The following is a 27,054-nucleotide window of genomic DNA, read 5'->3' on the forward strand; positions in this document are numbered from 1 at the left end:
ATACATTGAGCGCTAGAATGAATAACATGACAAAAGAATCACAGACCTCTCAAAGAGTTACGTGTCAAAAGTCTCACTGATGATAATTGCAGATTCTTGACTGGCCTCTCTGGCAATAAGCAGCTGCAGAAAAACACCTACAAGGACGTAATTCTAAACGTGATTGCATTTCCAAAAGCTTAAAAGTACAAGAAGAAAAGAGAGTACATAAAAGTCTGACTGTAAGTGCTGTCATCAATATAGTACTTCACAAAAGCTTTCTGGAAATGTTACTTTTAATAGTATCAGGTGTACAGAGCAGTGTAATATGGCTTGTAAATTACTGGAAGGGCTGTTGACATAGGTTAATAATAAACGACAGCAGATGAGGTAGTGAGAGTCACAGAGGAGCGCTTGATTAACTCCAGGTAGTGAGAGTCACAGAGGAGCGCTTGATTAACTCCAGTTTTAGTCACCATCAAAGTTAATGATCTGTAGGCAGTGGTACGCATCGTGGTAAACTAGACACATCAAGTACATAGAGTACAGAACCTACTGAGGTAAGTTATCTCATATCTGCTTTATTATACAGGCATAGCCATGTTAAATTAAACTGATGGTTTTATTAGCACTAGGCTGTATTCAGTCAGTTTTTAAGACAGCTCCTCATTTCAGACAGAGATTCCTAATTCAGTGCTTGCGGCAAGACACAAGATACTCAGGTTAAGTGTAAGACTTCTTATCACTGTAAGCAGCGCTGAAGAACCCCTCTCCTGAAAACCCTCTGGAAATTATGTGTATGAAGAAGAAACGAAGTGAGCTCCTACATACAATACATAAGCATGGGCTTGTACAGCGTGGGTGGAAGAGGGCTGTGATATCCTCTGGTCAAGTCACAGATCTAGGTGACAGAGATCAGGACGTGACAACACACTGAAGCACAAGTCCCACTTGTGCTAGATGAGGGTGTGGATGGCAATGCTATCTTGAAACGCAACAGCTGAAAGGCAGCACAATTTGTAGCTAAACACAGAGATGATCCCATTATCTAGCAGGGATTTCTACTCCTCTTACCGCTCTGAAGTTTGAAATATTGCCAGGGACCTCAACAGTGGAATGAAAGGGATGAGAATCTGGGCAGAGTTCAGAGAACACAAACATGGAAAGGTCTTTATGAGGAAATATAAAAATAACTATGTTGTACAGAGCATTCAAATCATCTGCAGAGATGTGATAACCTTACAAATAGTGGGAGCTGTTACATCAAAGAGGGAAAGCATATTTAGTGTGGTACAAAGGGGTGCAGACAGAGCAAAAGAATGAAAATCTATCACGTGTTTTACATGTGGGCAGCAAATACACTAACATAGACTACTAGACTGGGACTACTAGACCAGGACTACTGTTGTGCCCAAGCAGCACAACACGCACACATGTTGATAGAAACGTGTGTAGATAGAGTATTTTATTCACACTTGAGGAAGGGAAGGGGTGGATAGCCCCGTGGCTCATCCTGAGCACTAGCACAGCAGAGGCAGTGGTACTTCATGTTTTCCCTGCGCTGCTCTAGGAAGACACTGCAGCGGCTTCGCCTGTTCTGAGTACTGCTGGGCCAAGTTGAATGGTTACCCTCTGCAGCTCACCACAGACGGCTCACCACTGTCTTCCTGTAACAGGTAACTGATCACTCCAATTACTGGCACAACTGCTGGTGTGGCTGCTTCTTAGGCCAGGTCAGTTAAAAAAAAAAAAAAAAGCAGCCCACTATTAAAAGTGCTGGAGCTCATCTGGATCAGTTTGACTGAACTTAGCTAGGAAGAGACCTTAAAAGCAGTTAAGCTGAGCAGCTGAGGGGGTGGAAGAGGGTCCGGGGGATAACCACATCTGCACAGCTCAACTGCAGCTAGAACAGGATGTGTAACCACACTGCTGTCCCCTGGTCTATGTTGGAGAGGGTGTTTCTGCTGTAGAAAAGCAGTTCTTTCTCCAAGCCTGTTCAAGCCCTCTCGGCTGAGAAAGCATCACAGTTGCCAATAATTGTGGCAGCCTGTCCCCTGCCCACTAAGCTAGGACCACAAACTATCTGACACTCCAACCGCTATTGGCAAATACGAAATGTTCCTTATTGTTACTAGTCTGCACAGGATTAAAAAAAAATTAATTAAAAAAATCAACCTCAGATAAGAAACTACCATGTTTATGATCCTCTCCCTCATTCAGTATTTTACCTTAACCAAGTATGAAATTAGGAAAACAGAAACAACTTCCCTGACCCCTTCATGTTCTCCAAGACTTATTTTTCTGGGGGTTTACTTGGCACATAGCTTAAAAATAATGTATTAAACAGAACTGCTGAGTGAAGATGTCTGTCATGCACAAGCATCCTGTGAAACTGCTAGTACAAACCCAAACCTGACCAGAGTGTGTCCCACTACAGCTACTGCCTCTGAAAGCCATGACCTTTCAGTGATCCAGCTTTATCCCTAATGCGCTGCAATACCTTCAGAATGGTTTGTTAGGAGGATAAATGAGTTTAATGAGTAGTTCCATTCTGGGAGACTGCCTCTGCCAGTATATTCTGGGTTGTGTGGTTCATTTCTTAAACTATAATATTCCCTAGGAAAAAGAAGGACAATTCTTGGCTGCAGGGTGGATACCGAAAGGTGGTTTTCCTAAATAATAAATTAGGTCAGTCTTTAAATAAGTCATCTCCTTCTCCCTGGATAAATATTTACTCCTTCCAAACTAATATTAGGTTTATGTGTCTCCCAACAACTTTGTTCAGTTCTGGTTTTCATTAGGAGTTCTGGAGTCAGCCACGACAGGAATCTATCAGATAGCTTCAGGGGATTAAAAAAAAGAAACACCAAAAGAACAAAAAAAACCCCTTGGGCTTCTAGTTTTCAATAGAACCAGCCTCTGTTAACTCAGCACCTAGGCACAGCACACATTTTAAGGTAAGTTATTTCCCCAACAAAAATAACCACTGGAACAAACTAAACCCAAGAAATCTCCAAATGGAACTTAACCACTGCAAGGCAGGAGTTTGCATTTTCAAAAACAACCGATAATTTCTTAGAAATTGAGTATTAGAGAGGCCTTATCCTTCCAAAGCCCAGGGCTCCAAAAGGCTGGTGTGTCAAAGGCAGGGAGAGAAGCATTATATCCACGGCACAAGCCCCTGCTGTATATGGCATTGTCACCCGGGCTCAGGACAGAGCCCAGAGAACAGGTGTCAAACTATTAGAGAAGGGCAACAGGGATTAATTTAGAAAGAAAAATTAAAGGGAGGGCTATTCCACACTAAGCACTGAATCTTAAAGATGCCTGATGGCAGACAGATCGCCATTTTCAGAAGTTTGATGTTTTCCTGGTTTACAACAATTTTTGTTTCAAACTGTTGTTCCCTAATGATTTTAGAATTTAAAAGTATTTCATCCAGAATGAAGAACAGCTTCAAGGTTTTCAGTGATCAAATTATAGGAAAAAAAGATCATTTTGTGTCCATCCAAAAGCTTTTGGTTTCATTTTGAGCTTTTAAAATGATCTAAAGCTAAATGAAAGAAACATTCCTTTTCACCTACCTCTGCTTGGTTTTCTTGGCATACACAACAATGCTCAGAGACTGGCTTGATTGCTTTGATGAGAGCAAACATGACAGAATGGCTATTTAACCATGAGGGAAGTCCTTGGACAAGACCAAGTAGGTATAAAACTGTCCATGAAAAACTAAGGCTGGAAAGAATGGGATTTCTAAGGACTGGAGAAAGGTACAGTAGGGCACCCTTCTCACAGCAGTAGTCTGGAGAAGCAGCACAGGTACTAAGCAAGTGTCCTTATTTTCAATATGCTGAGCACCAGCAATTTGAAAATGCACCATCATACAGTCAGTTAAAAGAGCACGTAGCATCTTATCATCAGGCATTACTGTAATTCACAGCTCCCCCCTCTAAAGAAGAAAGGCTAACAACAACCAGAGAAATGGAAATATGATCTTTTACCCTTGAATTTTAGGACAAACAATAATTTTCTAACCTCTATATATTCTGTCTTAATACTGGCAATTGTAAGAGCAAATAGGCCTGCTATCAGTAAGCCTTACACGCAACAAAAGCCAAGCAACAGCAACGTAAGTCAGGTTAAGTTTCCAGCAGCTTTTATGATAAGAGTTTTGAATGTAGGGTCTCTTGTTCTGGACCAAGTACAAAGCTGTACTTGTTTATCCATTCTGCTGTAGAGTGTGTGCTTAGCTGAAGAAGAACAATCAGCTTGAGGAAACATTCCTAAAAAAAAATAAATGGGTTTCATTTTTTTATTATTCAAAAAAGGGGAGAAAAACAAACATGAAATTTCAGTATACGCCCGAGAGTTTTTTTCCAAGAGCACTTGTATTTGTTATTACATCAGTAAGTATGCTTTGCTGGCCACATCAAAGCTCTTTAATTTATCTGTGATCAATGTTGGGTAAGTTTATAAGAAAACACCTTTTTTTTCCATCAGCTAAAAAGAGTAAGCAGGGAAAAATATATCCTAGACGTCAAACTAATCAAATAGTACATGTTTTTGGTCTCTAGCAGCTCCTTAAAAGTGATTTTGGAGAACAAAGCGGTCTGCTTTAAAACTACTTACAATGAGAAATATTTGCCATTTTTTCCTTTCAGGAAAGTCCCAGTGCTTTATCCTAAACTTACTGAAGTCACCAAGGTTTTTTGTAGTGACTTCCGTGTGCTTTAGAAGAGGTCTTTGGTGCCTTCAGATTTCTGCCAAGCAAAAGGCTCTGAACTAACCCCTACGCTCCTGTACTAGAATGGGTGGGAATGGATTTGATTTTCACTGTGCTCAGAATATCTTGCACAAGTTTGACACTGCAAATTTCCCCCTATATTAATAACTGATTTGCATGAGAACTAAAGGCAAAATATAGCCCTCAGTGAGTAGTGAAAAACAGAATACTGTGCTAAAGTAATAAAGCAACATGTAATCTATGGTCTGAAAATATGACAAATAGATTACTCTTATTTACTCTAACTGTCCACATTACTTCTGATTCTTATACCTTTACCATGCAAAAAGAGGGAACTAATTTTGCATCTGCTAGAAATAATGGGACTTGTGCTATTTAGTCCAAGTAGGAGAAGACCCTAGATTCTTTTGATGCTATTCATAATTTGGGTTGTCAAGAATGGATTGACATTTAAATGAAGAACTTTGCTTTGTAAACTGAATAGATAATGTAGAAATATGTAGGAGGAAAATCTAAACAAATCTTGAGCTTGCGGTGTACCGTGAATGACTGGGATAATACTGGGTTTCTATACCATGGGTCAATTTAATTAATTAAAGAAAGAGAAGGATGAGAAGTGACCTGATCAAAATTTGTTAACAGCTACTCAGGGCAAGGCTTTCTGAGAGAGGTGATCAGGAAAGGAAAGAACAAGATTCATTGCCCTGAGAACTAAATCTAAACAAAGTTGAGATTGAAAATGATGTGCAAGTTTTTCATTGTACCATCAGGACAATTTCAAAAGGGATGTGGTGGATTTGCATTCAGATGAAATCTTTAAGACAAGATTTTGTGCATCGAACAGCAACATGATGCAGAATCTTTTAAAGAAGTTGCATACTGTGCCATGAAGACAACGTAATAATCAGACAACAATTATCTTCGTATCACTAACTGTAATCTATTTTCCATGGTGCCTTTAAATTTTTTAGGCTTTGATCAAAGCATAATTTTTTGTACCTGGAGTGCCCATCAATGCTAGCAACACTATGCTCTGGCACGAAGGTCCCAAAACTACATGTAAATGACCTTCTTATTTCTCGTGACAGATCAGAAATAGGAAGCTGCTAATTTGTAGGAGAATGTCTTTTGAAATTCAGCTTCCTCACATCTTTTTTCCCCTCTTAATTATGAAAGCAATAGTGAAATTAGGCATTTGTAGATTGTGATTCTTAGAATTGCTGGGATGTCTCTGCAATCTGAAAGGTTAGAGCAGCTTTCTTTCAAAACACCTGCCATGTTATTACTGGAAATAGTGTTTTTCTACAGCAATTCACACCCTAATCACTTCCCATCTGAGGCATGTCTGACTATCACTGTTATTCCTCAAAAGCTGTAATGAGATTGAAGCACAGTGTGAAAACAAAACTTTTACAGATAGTTGGAACACTTCCATTTTCTGTTTGTTTGTTTGGTGTCTTTTTTTCCCCCCCAAGAGAAAGCAATTAAGTATTCTTTGGAGGAAAGAGGCTTTACTCGTCATCTTTACCTGTTGAGTAAGGATCTCTCTATTTGAGGCATGCTGCACAGCCCTCCTCAAAGAAAACACGCACCTCAGCCCTTCCTACAAGTCTGCTCAGGTTGTATTTACAGAATAAACTTACAGCTTGTCACCCTGAAGAAACACCAAAAACCTCTTTTGTTCATCACTGCACCGTCTGGAAGTAAACAATAGGGTGACAGCATTAAGTTTGATAACAGAATGGTTGAGTACATTGGGTTTTTTTCAGTAGAGTGCACTAAATTAGATTTTGTCCACTTGTTATATTTGTAATGTTCCAAAATTGCACAAAAAGGTGCTGGGGCAACAACTCAGCTGAGATGGATCAAAATAGCTGAACTGGATAGGTTCAAATAAGCAGACTGTCTCATAGTCTTTGCAGTCTGAAGCAGGCTTCAGTCCCATACACTAGACATCAGAAAATCTACCATTTCACTTTGCGTAAATGTCAGCAGAGGTTTTTGAGATTTGTCTTATTTTTTATGTGCAAGAATTTTTCTAGTGAAGTACAGATCCAGCATTTTAAACCTACTGACAATAAGCTTGTTTTTACCTTTCACAGAACCTACACGTAATGCCTCCCGCATCTCCTGGGATTTGTAGATGCAGGTGGAAAACTACTGCTGGGTGCATTTCAGGAGAAAATATCCAAGAGCACATAGGCAGACTGTCAGAGCTGGGGAAGGGAACAGGCTCCAACACTGCTGAGTCCCAGCATTCACTCCTATACCTGAATTGCTATAGTCCACAGCTCTTCTATAGGCCTGGTAGGAAAGATGTCCTTCATTTTTAAAGTTTAACTCTTGTACATGTAGCTCGTTTTTCTGGGTCAGTGAATAACATGCATACTCAGTTCTAAAAAAGAAAATTGCTTATTTTCCCATCTTATTTATAAACTTGCCCTCCTTTCCCTGCCTTGTCCCATGAAGAGCAAACAGAAGGAGAAAACTGAAGGCTTGGAAAGAGGCAAAAAGATGTGCCACTATAACCAAAAGAATCTAGAGAAAGTCACACTGGATGCAAATTTTCCATTTCTGTATTTCTTCACAAAACAATATATCTCTATCAGCGCTTCAGCAATCTCTCTTTCCCTTCCACATAAAGCACAACTGTATTGCTCGAAGTGGCCTAATGTTTACAAAATTTAATTATAGAGGTACAGAAGACAGCAGGGGCAATGGGCATACTCTTAGAAGTATGTGAAATTTTCAGACATTTCCCCATTTTATGGAGGATACCATTCTGCAGAGATGTCAATGCTATTGAAAATGGAAAAGCATTTAAAAAGCCTATATATCTGATAAGGGAATGCTTCCTGTAGCATCATCAAAGTCTTCACCAGGAAGACTTTAGCACTGACTCTTTATAAATTTCAACTTCTTAATTATGGATAACCATAAATAGCATTTTGATATCCCAGTTTATGTAAGAAAACCTGAGTACTATTCAGGACATGTAAGACGGTCCCCCAAGCCATTTTTTAAAAGGATACCATAAAGGGTTAACCTAACATTTGCTTGTGATCTGAGTGGACACAGATATGCCCACAGGTTTTGAAAGCTTGTGTTTCTTGGGTGAGAGTGGTGGCAGAGGTACCTGGGCGGAAAGGCTCCATCCACTGGCAACGCTAGGTTGACATTAGAGGGCTTCCTCGGCCCCATGCTGGCGCAGGGCTGGGCATCTGGCTTGCTGCTGGGTTTTCTAGCTGCAATCACACTTGACACGAAAAGCAAAGTCTCTCAAGAAATGAAGCATGGCAATTGTTAGAAAAACAGCAGATGCACCAATAAAATTACAGGAGTTTTTGACAAAACTGGGCCTATAATGGAGCACAGGATTTCGTGTTGATGAGCAGCTTAGTGATACACAGAGCATGATGAGAAGAGCTGCTTTTGAAAGAGCAAATCCCTGGCTTGTATAAAGCAATAGAACAGCAGTAATTAGGCCTAAAACTCGATAACATTAGGCTAAAATTCGTAACAAAGTTTGATATTTACAACAAAGTCAAACAAGCAGGTGACAGGTCTGTTAGTATGATTCAATTACCATCAGTACAAAGGTAAAATACTTTCCTGGTTAAGACCACCTTTACGCACATCCACATCCACCCTCCTGGTGAGACCAGGTTTTCATTTCACCTTATTTCAGCTATCCAGGTGTGAGGGATCTTATCTGCTCCACTTGCCTAGAGGTCTCCACAGCAGATGGCAAGGGGGGGGGATGAGGGCACTTCTGGTGGGTGATTCTTCCCAGCAGAAGATGGATGGGACCAACAGCTCTCTGGAGATGCCTATCTTTCTGCCAGGCTAGTGAGGAGGTCTAAGAGTTTGGTGGGACTGAATGCCTAATATCCAAATAGCTGAAGCCAAGCAAGACAAATCTCATGCTGCTCTTAGAAGGTTTCAGAGAACACCAAGCAACTTCAGCAGTTTAAAGGAAGTTTGGCTGGTGGATACAGAGGGTAATTAATGCCTTACTCTCACCCGTTCTGGGAATCCCAGCTTTCCGTCTGATCAGATATTCATGTGGAAGTCCTTTATTTTGCTGCATAGAATCACAGAATGGTTTAGGCTGGAAGGAACCTTCAAAGATTATCTAGTCCAACCCCTCAGCCATAGGCAGGGACATTTTTCATTAGATCAGGTTGCTCAAAGCCCCATGAACCTGGCCTTTAACACCTCCAGGGATGGGGCATCCACAACTTCTCTGGGTTAGCTGCTCCAGTGCCTCACCACCCTCATCGTAAAAAATTTCTTCTAAATGTGCAATCTAAATCTTTGAGTTTAAAACCGTTGCATAGTCCAGTCCTAGGGAAGGTAAGTGAACACAGAATTGGGCTTAATGTTTCCCTCGCTTATGAGCACTTACTCCAAACAAGTTTTCCAAAAACACACACCCTGGTTTTAGTCTGATGACGTAAGTGATCCTCATGTCTAGGTGTTTGCAGAACTCCTCATTACCTATAGCAAAAAGCTGTGAGACTGTTGTACGAGAAAAGATTCTCACCTTCTGAAATATTTTCAGAATAAACCTGCTAGAGACAGTTTCAGTATTAGCCTTTTTTGCTTTGAAGTCTTTTTTTATTTGACCTTTGGAACAAATATTTCACAGGATTATTTGTAGCTAAGGAACATGATGAAGAACTTGAAATATTCTCTCTTTCTGCCCATAATTTGTTACTGTAGATACATTTTTATTCTGCATTGTTCCTTTACTTCTAAATTCTTGCACCTCTACCAGCTGGCAACTGTTACTATACAGTAACATTTTTTCAGTAAGGAGGCATTTCTGAAAGTGGTTATTTCTGAACATGGCACCTCCAAATGTTCTGCTTTGTCTTAACTAAATGCCCACCTTTTTTCTGGGGTGCTTGACAATGCCCCTTTAAATGTTTTTTTTATTTCAGAGTTTCCCTGAGAATCATAGGAGAAGTAGAGTAATTATAATCCATTTACCACAGTGGTATTGGGACTAATCAGGTCCTTACAGATGGTATATACAGATTTCTTTAAAACTGGGACTGTAGTTTTTCCATAACCTATTTAAAGACATTTTGAAATCAGATCACTAATAACCCCAAAATCCAAGGAAAAAAGTAAGAAATCAAGCTTTTCCACATCAGAGAGCTGCTTTGAAAATCCCTGAAATGAGAAAATCAAGACACTGAACTCCATTCAGTTTTAAGGGGAATCAAATCACAAGACCTATTTCAAACCTCAAAAACTCTGTGAGATAAATCATGCTGTTACCATTTTGTAGACTATAACTTTGACTCATAGAAAGGGCTCTGCAACTTGCTCAAGATCCCATTGAAGACCCTAGTGGAGATCTGCTGACTCCCCATAAGTGTGTTTAAGATTCAACGCCATCCTCTTTCCCAAAATGCTTGGAGGACTTTCAGCAATTCAACAAGACACTAGACCAAACAAGAAAAGAAAAAAGGGGGGAGGAACGAACATGACTCTAGCGTAGATGGGATATTTAATAGTGCTCTGGATAAACAGGAATAATACGGTAAGCACATCTTTATTCACTGACTCCCTTAAAGCCCTGACTTGGGGAAGATATGATATAGCTTGCCTTGGGACTGCTGACTTTCTCTTACAGGTGATGTTCCCATCTTGCTGCAAGGAGAGTTCATGTGCTTGTGAAGCAAAATTAGTCTGTCATGATATAGAAAACTGTCTATCAAAAAAAGAAATCAAGGGCTGGATGTAAATCAAAACCATCACAGAGCCCTCGTCTACTCCCATGGCTCATTTCAAGGCCCAGTTATAAGCACTAACAGTTCATTTTTCTGACATTAGAGGTCAGAACCACATTTGTCTTTTGCCTTAGTTTTTAATTTATCTTAACATTGGTCTTATCTTAAGTGGCCTTCTAATAATCAAATTTTATTTTTCTCCAACTGTCTTTCCCATAGCTGACCTCTACAGTACTAACTAAAAAGCCATCAGTTTATCAATCTTGCAGACACAATGTTTTGTTCACAGCAGCTGGTAAGAAGCACTCCTTTTCTGAAAACATACAAGCAGAAAATAAGAATGCTGATGCAAAAAATAACTTGTTTTGGCAAGTTCAAGTATTTTGTGTGTGTGTGTGTGTGTATCTGCAAGGTGTTGGTAGCAAAGCTAATTTCTACTTCATCCTAAATATTGTAGAAGAATAACCAAAACAAAACACAAAACCTCCAAATACCAGTGCTTGCCAAGTGGGAAAAAAACCCATAACACACCGGTAGAAGAAAAATATTTACTTCCCAGCATCTAAAATTGTTATGGGCATTAGAGAGCATTTAGGAAAATGCCTTTTAAAAAACCACTGAAGTGTTATTTTAATAATTTGAAACAGGAGACAGAGCCAGTGCTACTGATGCATGAAGTCTGGCTCTGTTCTTCCCTCTCCTAGCACGCTGAATTAACGACTGCTTGTCCCACCCTTGCAGCCTGATCTCTTTGTCAACCATCAGCCCTCTCTGTGCCAGGAGAGTTTAAAGCACAACTTCACAGGTGAAGCGCCTCTCCTGGAAATGTAAAACCAGGACCAAAAGTCTAAACTGGCCAAAGCGTAATCCCAAGTCACGGTGAAAAGACCGTATTTCTACTTTCTTGGCTATTGTGCATTGCCTGCTTTCAGTACCATGAAAACACTGTGGTTATTTTGGCCACCAGTTTCTGGACTCTTTGGAGGCCTGCAGAAGAAGACCTACCTCTGCTTTTGTAATGGCTACCCATTTGGTGGCTGTTTGCTGTCTATTATTCAGAGGTTTCTTGATAAACAGCACAGCTATGCAAAATAAGACAGCTCTCCCAGCATACAAACTGCTAACTTACTAAGTGTGAAGTCACACTTTCTCTTGACAAGACAGCAAAACTGTCACCCTGGCCATTTTCTCCTTGTAGCCACCCTGTTGTAAAGCGAACCAACTGTTGTTTACAAAATGCCCTCTGCTTCCTTACAGAGGAACAGCTATGACTCCACTCGTATACATTTTAAGACTTATTAAGCTCCCAATCATCTTTTTAATACTTTCCCAGTTGAAGGATTGAACATTTGATGGTGCCATCTACAGCTGTAAGCATTTTAACCTCAATATTTCTTCTTGATTAGAACGTGTATGTAAATCAGGCTCAGAGAGCCCTCTGAGGTGCAAAATAATCTTGAAACTCAAGTTGGAGACATTTGAAACAACTGCTGTAAAGCCAACTTTTCTCTCAAAGCAGTATGACCGTAACAAAGCATTACGTGCCTCATGCAGACTAGCTAACAAGCCTTGCAGAGCAGCTTGAAGACACTAATCTGAGTAATGCTATGTTGGGCTCTGCCCATACCAACACACCAGCCTGCCGCAGTGCCAACACAGACCTCCTTGCTGGGCGGCATAAATGTACCTTTGAGTTCCCTACACAAATCACCAGGGATTGGCCTTACGACAGGGACAGATGCGGACAGATGTCAAGTATGAAAGCCAGTGAAGTTTAAGGCCATGGGAGGTGATCCCGTACATCATACTGAGGGTGTCAGATTGACCAAAGGAAGGTCCGACTTGCAAAAAGGATCTTATTCTAGAAAGCCAGGGGAAAGCTCATGGCTCAAAGAGAGTCCTCCTGCTGACTTCAAGCAGGGTAAACATTACTCTGGAACATGAACTGCCTATGCTGCTGTGGTACTGACAGGTTACTTTTTTGAAACTTTGGAAAACTCCTAAGAATGTTGTGCTCCCTTACTAAGGATTCAAAAGCAGCTTTTTCACTTCATTTAAGTTCTCAGTAAAAATGGATTCAGATGGGAGAAATACGGTAGAAGGATAACAACTTGCAGTAGCACTTGTTTACATCTGTTTCACTTGAGTATCTTAAGCCTATATCCAGCTTGTTTAATTTGCTTTTCAAGCCTGAATCATGAGTCTTCTGGTAATTTGATCTGTGCTGATGTGGTAAATCACACCTACTATATACATGTCTGTTAAAAAAAAAAAAAAAGTGTTTTGACAGGGTTCCATTTTTCACAATTTACTTCCTCATCCAAAGTTACTCTGGAAACACTGCTGCATTAACTGCCAGTAATGAGAATCATGGTTTACCATGCATTTGGTCTCAGTTAAACTGAAATAACCCCCCAAAATTAAGCATAGTCATGCAATTTGCATCTGCACTTACTGACCATTCTTACTGGCTTTTTTCAGTCTAAGGGCAATAAATTAGAGCAGGGTGCAGGGTCGTAAACTCCCACCTGCTGTGCCCCATCCACAAACAGAAAACTGTTAGTCATGTGAACTTGGCCATGTTTGAGCCGACAAGCCCTGCCAAGAGACAGCACAGCAGTAATGGCCCATATTGCTTCCAGAGCAGCAAGCACCTCTGCATGGTGCTCTGAAGGTGTTTAGATATACCAGCTGGGACAGCGCTGCTTCATGCTCAATGTGTGCCATGTAAACACACTTTGTACAGCTGAGAGTTTTAAGGACTAGCATTCATGTAACCAACTGCACAGGAAATCACAGTCAAAAAAATCTCTCTTTTTTTCTGGTCTTTGCCTCTTATTTGAGTTATACTTGGGCAACAAGATGAACAGACTAAACTTTTTAAATACAAAGCGCATAGTTTCTCACTGTGTACTGCATACCACCTTAGAGCTTCCACTGAGTATGTACAGGTGTGTAGCACAGTAATAAAAGTTACAGGGAACACTGACTGGGGACCCTTACTTTGCAGACGATATTTTCATATTGTGTATGACCTCTGTGGACCAAACTGCTGTGGAATCTAACTGTAACTAAGGAGTTACAAAACCAGGTCAGAAAAGAGTTAGACGTGGATGAGAAGACATCCCACAGAAGTGTTGGACATCTGGATGTATATTCAGTAATTGGAAAAGTAAGAACTCTGCTCCCAGATGATCAGCAATCGGGGTCTGCATGTTGTTTCAATACTGCTCAACTAGCTGGGGCAATGCACCATTGGTCTTAGCCACTTCTGTAGATGTGGTTGTGTTTCTAAACTTTCTTCCGGTGGTAAAGAACAGGTACTATATTTTTCTTGCTTAAAACTTTTTGGAAGGTGCAGCACCATCAACTCAGGCATGCTTTCTGTAAATGTGGATAGTGGTTAAAAAAACAAAACAAAAAAACAAACCCCAAAACCTTCCTAGAAGTTGCCAGATAGGACAGCTGAAGGGAATGTTATTATGACTAAGAGGCTGGATTCACTGCACAAAACAGCTATTTCTAGTGATAAAGCATAAAGGTTAAACAATGGAGGACAAGATTGCCAGATGTAAAATGGAAAGTTTCCAATTTAGGAGCAGCAGAGGAAGAACATGAATTAATAAGCAAGGAGCAAATTAGCGTTATAAAAATCCTCCAAGCCAAACCAAATGCCATTGAAAATAAACTCAGGCACTCTCCTCCTCCTCTTCTGCTCCCTGCATTCCAAGGAGGATTGAATTTAGAATAACCATGGGGAATTTTAGAGAAATCTTAGACTAAAATGCTGAACAAAGGCTTTAAAAGGTAGAGACACTATATGTGCTTCAAAAACGCTATTTCTTTCTTCATCATGCTAGATTCTTCTTCAGTACTTCTGTTTGAAAAAGAAATAAATGTTTTGGACTTAAGTTTTCTTATGAGTTTTATCTTTAGTGACATTGGTAATGATCAGACTGATTCTTTAACAGTTTTGAAAATGGGGTAGTAACGGATAATTTCTACCTGACTTATTAACTGGAAGAAAAACCAAACACACAACAACCCCAAACTAAAAAACACATCAACAACCAAACACTTGGCAAATACACAAAATCCACTGGTTGTTGACTTTTCATCCTAGACTATATTTCAGTGCTAGCTTTGCTAGCTCTACATATAGCGATACGCTGTCAGGCTGGGGATCCTATGCTGCAATATTCTTTGGCAGATGGGTCTTACTGGTCTTAACACACATTTTTCTGGCATGAGCTGGCACTCCAGGAAGAAAAGCTATTTCACTGCTAATAGGTCACGTTTATTATATAACATGGCAGCACTTAAAAAATGGAGTCCACTGTAGTATTCCTCAAATTGAAGGGATATCATGGATTGTTCAGTCCATGACAAGGGCTATTATGGACTTTAAATTGGACTCCTGGAAAATGGGTGCCACAGATTAAACATCAGCACTACTAGACTGATGGCTGGCTCAGCTGTGGTACAGCTTTTCTGTTGAACTTGCATTTTGGAAAGCTGTACCACAGGATCTGACAGAAATAGGAGCTCCCCCACACAGCCATGATCCCGTCACAAAGAGCAGACAAGCACAGCGAACTGCACTGAAAATAAATGAGACATATGTAAGAAAAACCTGATAGGAGACAGTACATTTAAGCCTGAACAATAAGGAAGAGCAGAGTGTCAAACGCTGCAATCAGATGAACAGAATTTAGGACTTTCAAGATGGCAAACAGTGGCATGACATCTTATGGTGCAATACCTCTTACACGGCTACATGGTATGTCTGCATGTGCCTGTGCTCCCATATGGACAGGCACTAAAATTCCAGCATAGAAATTGGCAACCATGGGTAAATCAGTGATACTCAAAATTAGCAGAATAATTTCACCATTGATGCCTCTGATTCAATCCCTGATCACCTAGCAATATCGCTTGCAGGTTTTAACATCTGATCCTACTGGACATAAAACATAAGCCCAATAGCCATATGTGATATTTGTAAGACGCCTGACAAGCCCCCTTTTCACTCTTGTAACAGCCATGATTATGTCAAACACATAACTGCCCTCTGCATTTTAAGAGACACAGCTGCAAAGTGGTTTTAGTTGACCTAATATTTATCCAGACCTTTTGGAGAGAAAGATATATCCAGACGAACTGAAGAAAGCAGAATTAGGAACTTCCTACCTTATGTTTCAACACTCCTCCCCAAAAGCTGCATCTGAGGTTAAAGAGCAAATAACATCCCAAAATACCAAGATTCCTCGCATTATGTGGGCAGCCTGAAAAACTCCACAGAAATGCAAATATAATCAGTTATTCAAAGAGGAAAATTATTTATTGCTAACAACTCATCTTTCACATTGTTTCTCAGCACTGAGATAAATTATATAAATATATTTCACAAGTACAAACAATATGTTAATGGCTAATGCTGAAGGCAGAATGCGGCAGGAGATGAAAAAGTGTATACTGTGTTATCCCCTTCACCTAGCAAGTGAACATACTTGCATCTGTGATTCTCAAAGCGTAGTTCTTAAATAAATCATTAAATATATTAAGCAGGACAGGCTACTCTTCTACAGTCCAAAAATCATATGAAGCATTAACAGGAATTAAAATTAAAATCTATCCCCTCTGAGTTTACTAACAGGATTCATCGTACCTGAACTTAGCTGTATAAGCAAGTCATCTAGTTCAGCTTCACCTGTATCATCACTGGAGAGAGGTAAGGACCTCCTGATTCAAACTAACCTAAGGTAAGTGTCTCAAATAAAATGGATTTCCTCCTCCCCTCTAAACCATTCAATGCACTCCACTGACTGTGGCACAAGTGTAGATGACTTGGTTAGACTGGACATATACCTTTTAGCTAAAAGAAACATGAAATAAATCTCACCTCATGTGCCAGAAAGAACCTGACAAACTCCTTCAGGAAATACCCTTGTCAGGCCAGAGAGAACCTAATTAGCGCTTGAGAAGGTTTCCTGCCAGCCAGATACAATCAGCAGCTCACTGCTGTTTACAGGGAAGACAACTAATGACATATACAGAAGAGTTAAGACGCAAATCAACCTGTCTATCAGGAGATAGGCACCGCTATCCAAGCATCTCTGATAAAATATGAACATATGATAGCAAAGGAAGGAAGATCAAAATGCTCTCAAGTATAGAGATAAAAACAATGTATGTCTTTATTCTGGTAAACTGTGTAAGATCAAGCTTTTGCTTCACAGCTTTGCAGGTGTACAGAAGAGGGAAGTATAGCAAGGGGAAGCTGACAATGAGAACATGGGAATTCTACAAAGGGAGTGTCGTTGTTTCAGCTGGAAAATATAGAAAGCATATGAACCCCCAAATATAACTGTGGGGCCACACAAAAATAATGAGCTACAACTGCAAGATCAGATTTAGGTATATTAGATTTGATCTCTTATAATCTACTTTTGCCCAAAATAGATTACATCTTTCTAATGCACTTCATGAACTTCCTGCACCTTTAAGGGTTTGGCTGCTAAATCTGCCTGCTAAAATTTGTCCACTGGCATCTCTTCTGAGGCATCTTACTCCATATCTGGATTTTGAGAGATCCTGAACATGCTCACAGTTGTATTTAGGTGACTGCTGTTCAGCACTTCGTGTGTTGGCCTCAATATTTTGGGAGATTTCACAACTTGCCCAATGACTTGTTACTGAACAAACAAAATCAGCTAATATAGCTGAAACAGGCATATTCAGGTTGTTACTGGAAGACAGGAAGGTGAACAGACAAGGGGCAAGCATATAGGTATATGGCTGTACAACTTAGAAAAAGCCTAGCAAGCATAAGATAACATACAAAGGTAAAAGAGCTATAGTTACAAATGCTGTCACTTCATAATGGACTTTCTCTCCAAAAGGTCAAAACTAAAACCTCCATTGAAACTACAGAAATACCAAATATTCTGCAATAGTGTTCACACCCTCCGGGTTAATATAATAGCAGCACAGATACATAAGAACTGGAGTGCAGTTGTCTGTCAAACATTTCAACTCTTCCTTGAAGTAGGTCAGTATTTCCAGGCAACCAGAACATAAAAACAAAACAAGTGACCTCGATGCCTATTATAACAAATCTCCAGCGGAGTCTGGTTTTATGAAATGACTGGGCATGATGCAAATGTTGGCCGCTGCACTGGAGAGACTGGCCTGTTTGTTGCTCTAGAGAAACTGTGATCAGACAAGAATAAAATTGTAAGAAAATAGCAGAGGAGATGGCAGATGTTCCCTACCACTAAAATGCATGCCTTGCCCCTGAAAACGCATGCCTTGCCAGTTCAAGACTATCCTTTGACCAACATGGCCTTAAGGATGTAGACTGACCATGGCAGAGATCTCCACCTGCAACAGTCTCGAAACAGAATAAAACATTGCTCCTCTTGGAGCAAAGAACTAGGTGGTAGTTTGCCAGCTCATAAGGGTTAGATATCCTCAGCAGTTCACAGGACAGAACACCTTATTAGCTGGGTGGCTAGCAGCTTTCCATGGACAGGCTGTGTAGCTATATCCTAGAAATAGTAAAAGAGAGGAAGTTGATCCCTTCAGCTCACATCTTGCAGGCACTGTTAGTTTGAATCCTCCTCAATCCCACTTCCTATACAGGCAGCAACGATTAAACCAAGTGATTCAGAAACATGCAGGTCATCTTCCTCAAACTAAATCCGAGGCCTGCTTTATCAAATCTTTCAGAATCAAAGACATATTTGTATATGTACGTACATTTCCTCAGTTGAACTCAATATTAGGGCCACTCAAGCTCCTGGGACAGGATGTCACTGCCATTTGCACCGCCTCTCTCCTCCACACCACCACAAGCACCTACCTGAGAAAAGCTATAAGCTAGCATCTTTCACACATTTGTGTTGTGGCTGCTTTTGGGTGTGGGTCAGCTTTTCTGCTTGACTTACATCAGAGGAAGCTGCTACCCATACCTATGCAAATTTATCAGGAAGAGGTCAGCGTCCTGGCTTTTAGCATTGAGTTGGTTCCTCACTTTATGATTATGCCGTTCACTGAAATGCACTCTCCCTGGCCCAGTGCGTAGAGACTCCCACTGTCTTGCTTCACATCCTGGTGAGACAAGGTGAGGCAGAGTGTATTGCTGCAGGGTTCAGATCGTGTATCTGCTGCGGATCCCTTCTGGGTACAAACATGACTGGCCACTAACACAGTTGCCTTAGTGCCAACTCCCAAGTGAAAAAACACTGAGGCTGAAGGTAAGCTGGGGAAACTGGTTCGCCTTCCCAACTATGTGAACTGAAACAAATTGTTCTGCTTTTCATGAACTTAATTGCTCTCAATATATGTGGTTGCTAAAACCAAGCCTGCACAGCGTAAATCCTGCAAATTGGGAATAACCCTGAAGCCATGCATTTGGCTTGCCAGCTACTTTGCCCTTACTGTGTATATACACAAAAGCTCCACATACCCAAAAGGCCTAGTGTTGCAGGGGGAGAGGAGAGGCACTTCTTAGACGCCTCTTGGGCAGAGTGACTAGCCTGCAAATGGGGAGCATGCTGGATTACACGGCAAGGGGAGATTTGGCACTCAGATGTCTCCTGCTTCTGCATCAAGGTAGGCAGCCTGTCCATCCATAAGGATTGTGTAAGCCTGGATGAGGTGTCTGAGTAAGTCCTGCCCAGTCAGTGGCAGGGACCCTCCTTCCTTCTCTATTTTCATCTTCCTTATCAGCCAACATTAGTCAGAAGGAGGAGGGAAAACCACAAGAAGCCATTTAAGTCTTCTTCATTCCCTGGTGTCCTCCAACATTCCCACAGTAAAATTAAGGCCTCCCAGGCAAGGCTTGAGAGCACTACTCTATTAAGTACTTCTGGAGGAATGCCCTGGCTAAGTTATGCCATGCTAGCTAATAAGCAGTTCCATAAAACATTGATGTATAGCACGGTTGTCAGGGTTTTCAATTCTGGTTTCCAGTTCTGCTGACTAGATGACACATGGAAGGTGGAATCTGGAATCACAGTATCAGGCAGAATTGAACAATACATGCAATTCTTTCCTCTTGTATAGCTCCTTTGGAAATGTACGCTGACAGAATCAGGTAGATCTGCTATTCTTTTGGCCACCTCTAGAAATAACCATGGTCTCAAGATAATACTGACACATGAGAGCAAATAGATCTGCACCCAGGGTGGCCACCTATACTTCAGGGCTGTGGTCTGCTTAGCACAAGCTATGGTGTCTCTCCAGGGTGCAGCACGTATCTGCAAAAATTAATCTGGGGACATCACTAGGTCCTTCAGTGGAGATTAACAGCATCTTCTTTGGCAGTTAGCCAGAGGCATGTGAAACAGCCTACAACTGCTCTCATGACATCCTATACAAATGAAAGAGCTTAGTAATAAGAGGCAAGCATTTTTCTTTTCCAGTAGTGAAGCTCAGGCACTTGGAAAATTTGCCCTACAATGAATAGCAAATAAACTGCATACGTACAGTTGGACAGACAGATGGGTTCTCCTGTGCATTGCAGCTGGCTACATCTCAGAAGATTAGCACAGACATCCCTTGCTACGAGGATAAACTCTACAGCCAAATGAAATTGCTCCTTATCAGTCTAACAGAAGAGCCTCTACTACATCTCCCGCTGAGTTTACTCACTGCAAACCTGGCTCAAACTGAAGCGAAGGGCAAAGACACAGTAAGATGATCAGAGCTGCACCTCTCTGAAACTCAGGGAGGGAACACTGACTTCACCAACAGATTCAGACCGCTACTTTCTGCTTTCAGCTTTCTGTGCACCAAGCTCACTCAGAGAGGAAACTGAGTAATCCCAGGTAGTTTCCTTTTGAATCACATCTAGTGACATTTGTGTTCTGGAAGGGATGAGACAGGCTTATTTCTTCTGGTGAGCAATGTCGTACCCTGCCAGCATGTTTTGGGACAAGAAACTACTCTGGTCTATTCAAGTCTCCCAACTCCCCAGAGACTGGCGTTGCCAGCAAAATAAGGCACCTAAGAAGTGAAGTGGTTGCAGGGCAAGTCATCATATGGCTATTTTAGAGGCCATGAGTAGGATCTGCCGTGCACTTGTGAGGATTTGGTAACACTTCTGTATCTTTTTTCTCCAAGGCTGGAATTGCTTTCACTGGTGGGTTGACAGGGGGGGAGGAATAAGGGAGTATATTTTGGAAACTGTATGAAACATGTTGCCCACATCAAATGCTCTTCTTTCCTCCTCTTCAGTTTTGCAGAAAGATATTAACATTTAATGTAAAACAGCCTGCTTTGATAGCTGCCTGAGTGCCCCATTAAACATTTTCCACACCTCAGGGGAGACAAATATCCGGTCGTAAATTCCAATTTGTCATGGATTTTCTAAGTCACAGGTTGACAGAAGAAGCAGTTATCACTCTCTGATCAGTATGCAGAGACCATTAGCAATACTCTTCAATGGACACAGCAAGAGTTACAGAGATTTAAAAAGCAAAGCTCTTTGGTTTTGAACATAAGGCTCCTAGAAAAATGTTAGCAGGGATTATTTCACCAACACAGCACTGAGTCAGTAACAAAATGTAATTCCCTGCTGGATGAGTGCCATTATTTGTTGTGATTGTAGTTATCACTATTCATCTTCTATTTACATACCATGTAAATGTATACCATACTTTGTAACAGCACACCGAAAACAAAGCCCCTGCTTAGAAGAGTTTTAACACTTCTGCTCCAGTGACAAATTTAGTTCTATCAAATATTTAACAGTGGCAGCAACGTGTGAATCCTAGAATTATTTGGAGCAAACATTTACATGTGCAATCCACAACTCCAGCCAGAGCTGGTGACCACTGAAGGACAGTAACTGCAAAGAAAAAAATCACCCTCCCATCCTCCAAGTCCAAGATAATAATGCAGAAAAGTAACTAGCCAAACAAGATCTCACTGTTAAGATTGCAAATTTGTAATCTCTGGTCTTCAACCTCCATCCCTGGTGATGGAAATGAGGAAGAGGAAGAAAGAGGAGACTAGGATGATCACAGGTTTGCAAAGGTTATGCACACAAAACAATTTTCTGCAGGCTGGGCTCTAACACCTTTGTAACTTCCCTCCTTTTAAACCAACTAAGAAAGAGGTTTGCCTGTGATACAGCATTCCTAACTTAAGCACCTGCACGGAATCTAAATTCTAGGTGGCCTGTGAAACTGTCCTCCCAAAATAAATGCCTAATTTCCTCTGTATTGCCAAAGGGGAGAGGTGCCCTTAAAGGCCTCCAGGGAGAGGCCCTGTTAACTTCTCTTAGCTAAGCAACCTTCCCTCTCTGCCTGTCAAGACCCTGACTGCTCTTACAGGTGGACCTGCAAACTCCATCACAGAGCAACACAAGTCTGCAATTCTCCAGCCTGTTTCATTCCTCGACATATGCTGCCAATTCAAGCTCAACAGCTTCTTTCAATTTACTCAAAGAATCAGGTCTTTTCCCTTTCCAGCATCTGACTCTAGAAAGCAATATCTTTTGAGAGACTCTCCAAAACATCCAGAATTTCTAAACAAAAGCTGTCTTCTTTCTGCGAAAACAAGCTGCATCTCTCTTCAGCTTTTTACTTCAGGTTGCATCATCCTTTGCTGTTCTATCGTCTGGTAAGCGTTGCCAGCTATGAGCCACTGAGTCATTGATTCAGCAGTGGCTGTAAGAGAATGGGTCATCTGAGTCCACACCACTGTGCAGGCAGGAGGAAGGTGGCCTAGTCTGTGCACCAGCTGTCAAGCAGTCAGCATAGCAGGAGAACAGTATTTTCCCCCAGATTATATTACTGACATGATCAGCCTGCATAGGCTGTTCCAGAAGACCTCACAGTGGACACTGCTTGCATGCTGTTGACCCTCCTCCTGAGGAGCTGGCCTGAGTAGCAGTAGGCTCTGCCTACCCCTGCTTTCTCTCTGTCCTGTAGATCCTGCACTATTAATTGCTGCTTGTATCTAACAGAGAGCGGGTACTTCAGCAGCCAGGAAAAAAAGCACAGGGAGGATATATGACAGAACACACAGGATCTGACTTGAATCTTTACTTGGTCACTAGACATGATATAACATGAGATAGAGGGCTTTTCTCTGCTACTGTGAAGCAAGAGTCCCTGTCTCAAGTTGCTGACTTATAATTCGCTGTCATTTGCTGTAGTCTGTTTCAATGCTGCAGTCCATGTTTGAGGTGGCTCTCTTGCAGCTGCATGGGAGGCTGGCAGGGAAAGGAGCCCACCACGGTGCAAGAGACCACCCTGGCACTTGGATACACCCTGTCTTGCAGAAGGCCTCTTTGAGAGCTACGAAGTACTGACCAGCAAGAGCAGAGTCACTGCTCTCTGGCAGCCCTAGGGGAGCACGTGACTGCAGCTATGTTCATTAACCTGCCCTACCTACAGAAGCATCTCTATCGAGGACAGCATTTGCATCAAAGTCTGCCTCTGCAGCACCACAAGGAAGTGACAGAGCAGAGCGGGGTGGGGGGAGAGAGAGAGTCTGGCTTGGTCAAAAGGTGGTAAAACTGATAAAGAGGTAGCATGAAACAGGTGTGGGGAGAAAAACTGTCATTTAATACTTCCTTATGTGACATTTATACTTCAACATTTTTCCAGAAACGAAGAGACTAAGGAAACAAAGTAAAAGCCAGGTCCAATCGCTTGTGTTTCTCCTGGCATGACACCTTTCTGAGAAAATAGCTTTTCTGAACTCACGCCCAGCAACTTTCATGACCTTGATACAAATCTCTCAATCTTGGTTCCCTGTCACTTGAGTTAGTGAGAACCTTAGTTTTTATTTCCAAAAATAGTAAGTTTCTAGTCCCATCTCACCCACTGGGGCTGGAGGATGTTAAAAAATGTGACTTGGTGAAGTTTAAAAAAGGCTAACAAAGAAGAAAAAGTGGGCACATTAAAAACATGTAACTAAATTATTTTAACCTCCTGTTTTGTTTTTATTTTTTAATTGTGGGAGAGAAGATTTTCCTAGGGACTGTTGGAAGGTGGAAATAGGTGAGCTGCTACCGGGGATGAGGCTTCTGTGGTGGGCTGTAAGGACACATTGTTCAGCTCTGCTCCCAGTTGGAAAGTTGTGCCTGAATAGGTGATAGAGCTCCTAAGCTTCCATGTTCACTGCCCCCCAGGGATTAGGCTGACATGCACCTTTGATGCAAATGCAAAGGCAAACTACTCCCAAATTAATCTGTGTGTCACTCAACAGTAATCTAAACTCCGCAATAAAAAGTAACAATTCTGACTTTTACTCTGGAACAGCACAAGCATTACAAAGGGCAATGCACTTGGACTCCCAAAAGAGCACAAATGATATTAACACCAAAGGTACACCTTTTCTCATAGTTGTGTCTACTTTTTTTTGGCAGCAGAGAGGGAGACGGAAAATTGCAGGGGGTAGAAACATGGTGGAATTAATATCCTAGTACTGGAATTCATTAATATTTTGAACAGCTTCTGCAACAGGTACTTCTTTCTTTTCAACCTAGGAGGCACGAGAGCTTAGTTCTAACCTGATTTTGTTTGGTAAACCACATGCTGATGCCATATAAGAAATGGTGTGTAGATCAGGTTTTGCACTTCATATTCGGCAAACAGTTTGTATTTGGAAACTGTGTTTCAGTTACTGTGTTTGGTAAAGGTTTGTCCTCATTAGCACTATTTTACTTTACTGCAAGAATAGTCCCTTACTAGCCCTCCTGCCACCCATCTCCCTCAGCGCCATAAGTGTTCAGAGTTAAGGACAACTACGGGCAAGCACAGTGCTAGGCACAGCCTTAGTTTAGTGATGCCAACATGTGTGATTTGGCTAGGTTATCTTCAGTTTAGTTTATAGAAATAAGGCCATTTTAATTGTGTTCCCATGCAAGCATATCTGCTGGTGGGGGAATATCCCAGGGTGAGATTTCTTGTGAGATATGAGTTTGTAAAATAACAAGCTGAGTCTGCTGATGTTGAAAACGCAGCCTATTCTGAGGTCTTTTTAGCATTTTTTTTTTCACATTGCAATAGGAGAGTTGCTCTCTGCCTCAATGCTTACGTCACCCTGCAGAACCCCTCCCAGACAGACTGAGGAATCAGAGTGTAAGCTTCTTGGCATGTGTTTCATTTCTGTTAGACTTAGAAGCATCAGAAACAGAACTAAAACCTGCTCTCTCAGAAAATATATTCTTCTCTCAGTCCCCAGAAAACCTTAGCCCTAGCTACTATGAGATGACTACCTGACACTGAGAGAAAAGCAAAACAAGAATTCTGTAAAGCTGGATTCTGAGCACATAAATCTTGGTGCAAAAGTCATTTCAGTCTGATTTACGGATACCAAGGCTATGCTCTAAATGTATAGCCCAGATAATTTAAAAAAAAAAAAAATCTGAAGGAAATAAACGATGTAACGCTCCATCCATGAGCAATGGGAAATAGCAAACTCACAGGGAATGATGACACTTGAGATGATAAATAAAAAGCATTCACTTAAAAGTAAATGTTCAGTGGAAAGACTGCCTCATTCTTTAGAAAACCAATTAGCTTAGGCTAATTCACATGTCATGAAACCTCACAGACCTAACTCAAATGCAGAAGCCTTCGGCCTCTATCCTTCCTTCATTCAGTGAAGATTTAATAGCAGATTACTTGAGCGAGGTCTCATATTGCTATAACCAAATTAATGCCTGAAGCTATACACTGGTGTAACTGACCGCTCACACTGGGAATTGTTCACATAAAGGCTTGCGAATCAAACACTGCTTGTGATGCTTACATTCACTTTGCCATGCACTGTCCTTCTTTTAAAGCATAAAACACTAACAAGCCCGGAGCATATGTGTAGACCTATAAAAAATGTTGCTCACTCATAAATCAGTGATTTACTGCGGGACTCCACCGATCAGAGCGGATCTGAAGGCACGGGACTGTAGGAACTCCTGCAGTTCTGAGTAAGGAGATGGGAGACACCAGCTCCAGGGGCTACTGAAGTTTCTTCGCGCTTGGAGTGGAAACGAAAGCCCTCCACAACAGACCTGCTCGCTGCCCTGCGTCCACACCTCCGCTCGCCTGAGTCCTTGTGCCTGATAGGGCCCCACCGCCGGCTGCCACCACGGTGCTCCCCGTCCCCAGCACCCACCCGTCCCGCCTCACCTGCTGTACACCAGGCACTCCATGTGGTTGATCTCCTTGTCGGAGCGGTAGCGGCTGTAATCCTCCCACAGGTCCTTGATGGCAGTGACCGCCAAGATGAAGAGCACGGGGGCCAAGGCCAGCTCCGGCTGGAAGGCGCTGACGGCCGGCAAGAAGTTGAGGAGCGCGATGAACACAAAGTAGACGTTGGCCAGGCGGTGGAACTGCTCAAAGAGGTTCTTGGGCAGGAAGGAGAGCACCGTGTACTTGGTGGTCTTGAGGCGGTTGCTGGCCAGGACCGTCCTCTTGGACTTCTCTGCCTCAGCCTCAGGTAACAGCAAGCTGGAACGCACCAGCCGCGTCTTACTCTCCTTCTTCCTCCGCCTCCTCTTCCTCTGCCTCTCCTTCCCCTCCGGCAGCACCTGGGGCGCTCCCCCTCCTCCTGCCGTGCCCTGGGACATCGCTGCCGCCCTCCCAGCCGCGCCCGGGCAGCGCGGGCAGCTCCCACTACCAGGGACGGCCCTAAGTTATCATCCTCCGCCGCCCGCCACGGCTCTCCTTTCCTCTTCCCTCCGGGGGGGGGAGGAGGGCTCTCTCAAACCCTCTCCTAGCCGCTCTGCCGGGACCTCGCTCGGTTTCTCCTCCTCCTCCTCGGCCTGGGAGGGGACGTGGGCAGGCGGCGAGCCGAGCCCTCCTCCCGCGGGCCTCGCCCCGTCCCGCTGGCGGCCCGGGCTGCGGGCCGGCCCAGGGCGCGGGGTATGCGGCGGCCGCCGTCGCGTACGCCATGGCGCGGCCCGCTGGCGGGGCGCGGGGGCGCGGGCGGGGGCGGCGGGCGGGAAACGGCGACCGGCGCTTCCGCGCGCAGCCTGCCCCAGCGGCCGCGCCGCCGCCCCGCTCCGCTCCGCTCCCCGCGCCGGGCAGCCGGCACCCTCGGGGGCGGGCCCCCCGCCCCGGGATAGAGACCCGCGGGTGACATTTTATCGGCTGCTTTTGACTTTACGTTACGTGTGGGGAAGAGGAGGTTTGGGTGTAGAACGCAAAAAATCGCCACTGAAGCGTTCGCAGCTCGGCACCGGCCTGCGTCTAAGGTCTCTGAGCAGCGGCCGGCGGGCGTTTATCAGCCGACTCATGTCAAAATACTCCACTTTCTGACCGAAACCGTGCGCCGCGATTGTAGCCGTGTCTGCACATAGCACGGGCGATACAGCGCGATGTCCCCGGACTCCCCGCTTCTGTTTGGTGCGCCAGTTCCAGTCAGTGGCGGACACGGCGCTTGGGACAACCCCAAATGGGGCAACCAAAAATGAGTTTTCTGGCATTAGGCGCCGCCAGCCCCACGCACGTCCAGGCGGTGGTGTGCTGTAACGTGTTTTATGTGCATTTTTCTATTCCCTTGTGGTAGGTCTTTCCAGTCAGGGATGGAAAATGCCTACCTCGCTCTGAGGTCTGCACTCCA

General features: G+C 42.7%; 1 protein-coding gene and 2 long non-coding RNA genes across 3 annotated transcripts in view; 1 reads left to right on the forward strand and 2 right to left on the reverse strand.

The window, feature by feature from the left end:
- Positions 1-5,883, reverse strand: part of LOC115334562 — a 19,948-nt gene extending 14,065 nt beyond the window's left edge. The window contains exon 1 of the long non-coding RNA XR_003921154.1: positions 5,872-5,883. This is a non-coding gene — a long non-coding RNA (uncharacterized LOC115334562). The remainder of the gene's footprint in view (positions 1-5,871) is intronic.
- The window catches only part of LOC115334560 (phospholipid-transporting ATPase VA-like), a 109,736-nt gene extending 83,426 nt beyond the window's left edge, over positions 1-26,310 (reverse strand). The window contains 1 exon segment of the mRNA XM_029998900.2: positions 25,620-26,310. Coding sequence (XP_029854760.1) covers positions 25,620-26,059 — 440 coding nt within the window. The 5' untranslated portion in view covers positions 26,060-26,310.
- Positions 425-14,378, forward strand: LOC115334561. Its single transcript, XR_003921153.2, has 3 exons — positions 425-539; positions 1,550-1,655; positions 13,478-14,378. It is a non-coding gene; the product is annotated as an uncharacterized LOC115334561 (long non-coding RNA).
- Positions 26,311-27,054: the final 744 nt, after the last annotated feature.

This window comes from Aquila chrysaetos, chromosome 23 (assembly GCF_900496995.4).
Source record: "Aquila chrysaetos chrysaetos chromosome 23, bAquChr1.4, whole genome shotgun sequence".
Classification (NCBI taxonomy): Eukaryota; Metazoa; Chordata; class Aves; order Accipitriformes; family Accipitridae; genus Aquila; species Aquila chrysaetos.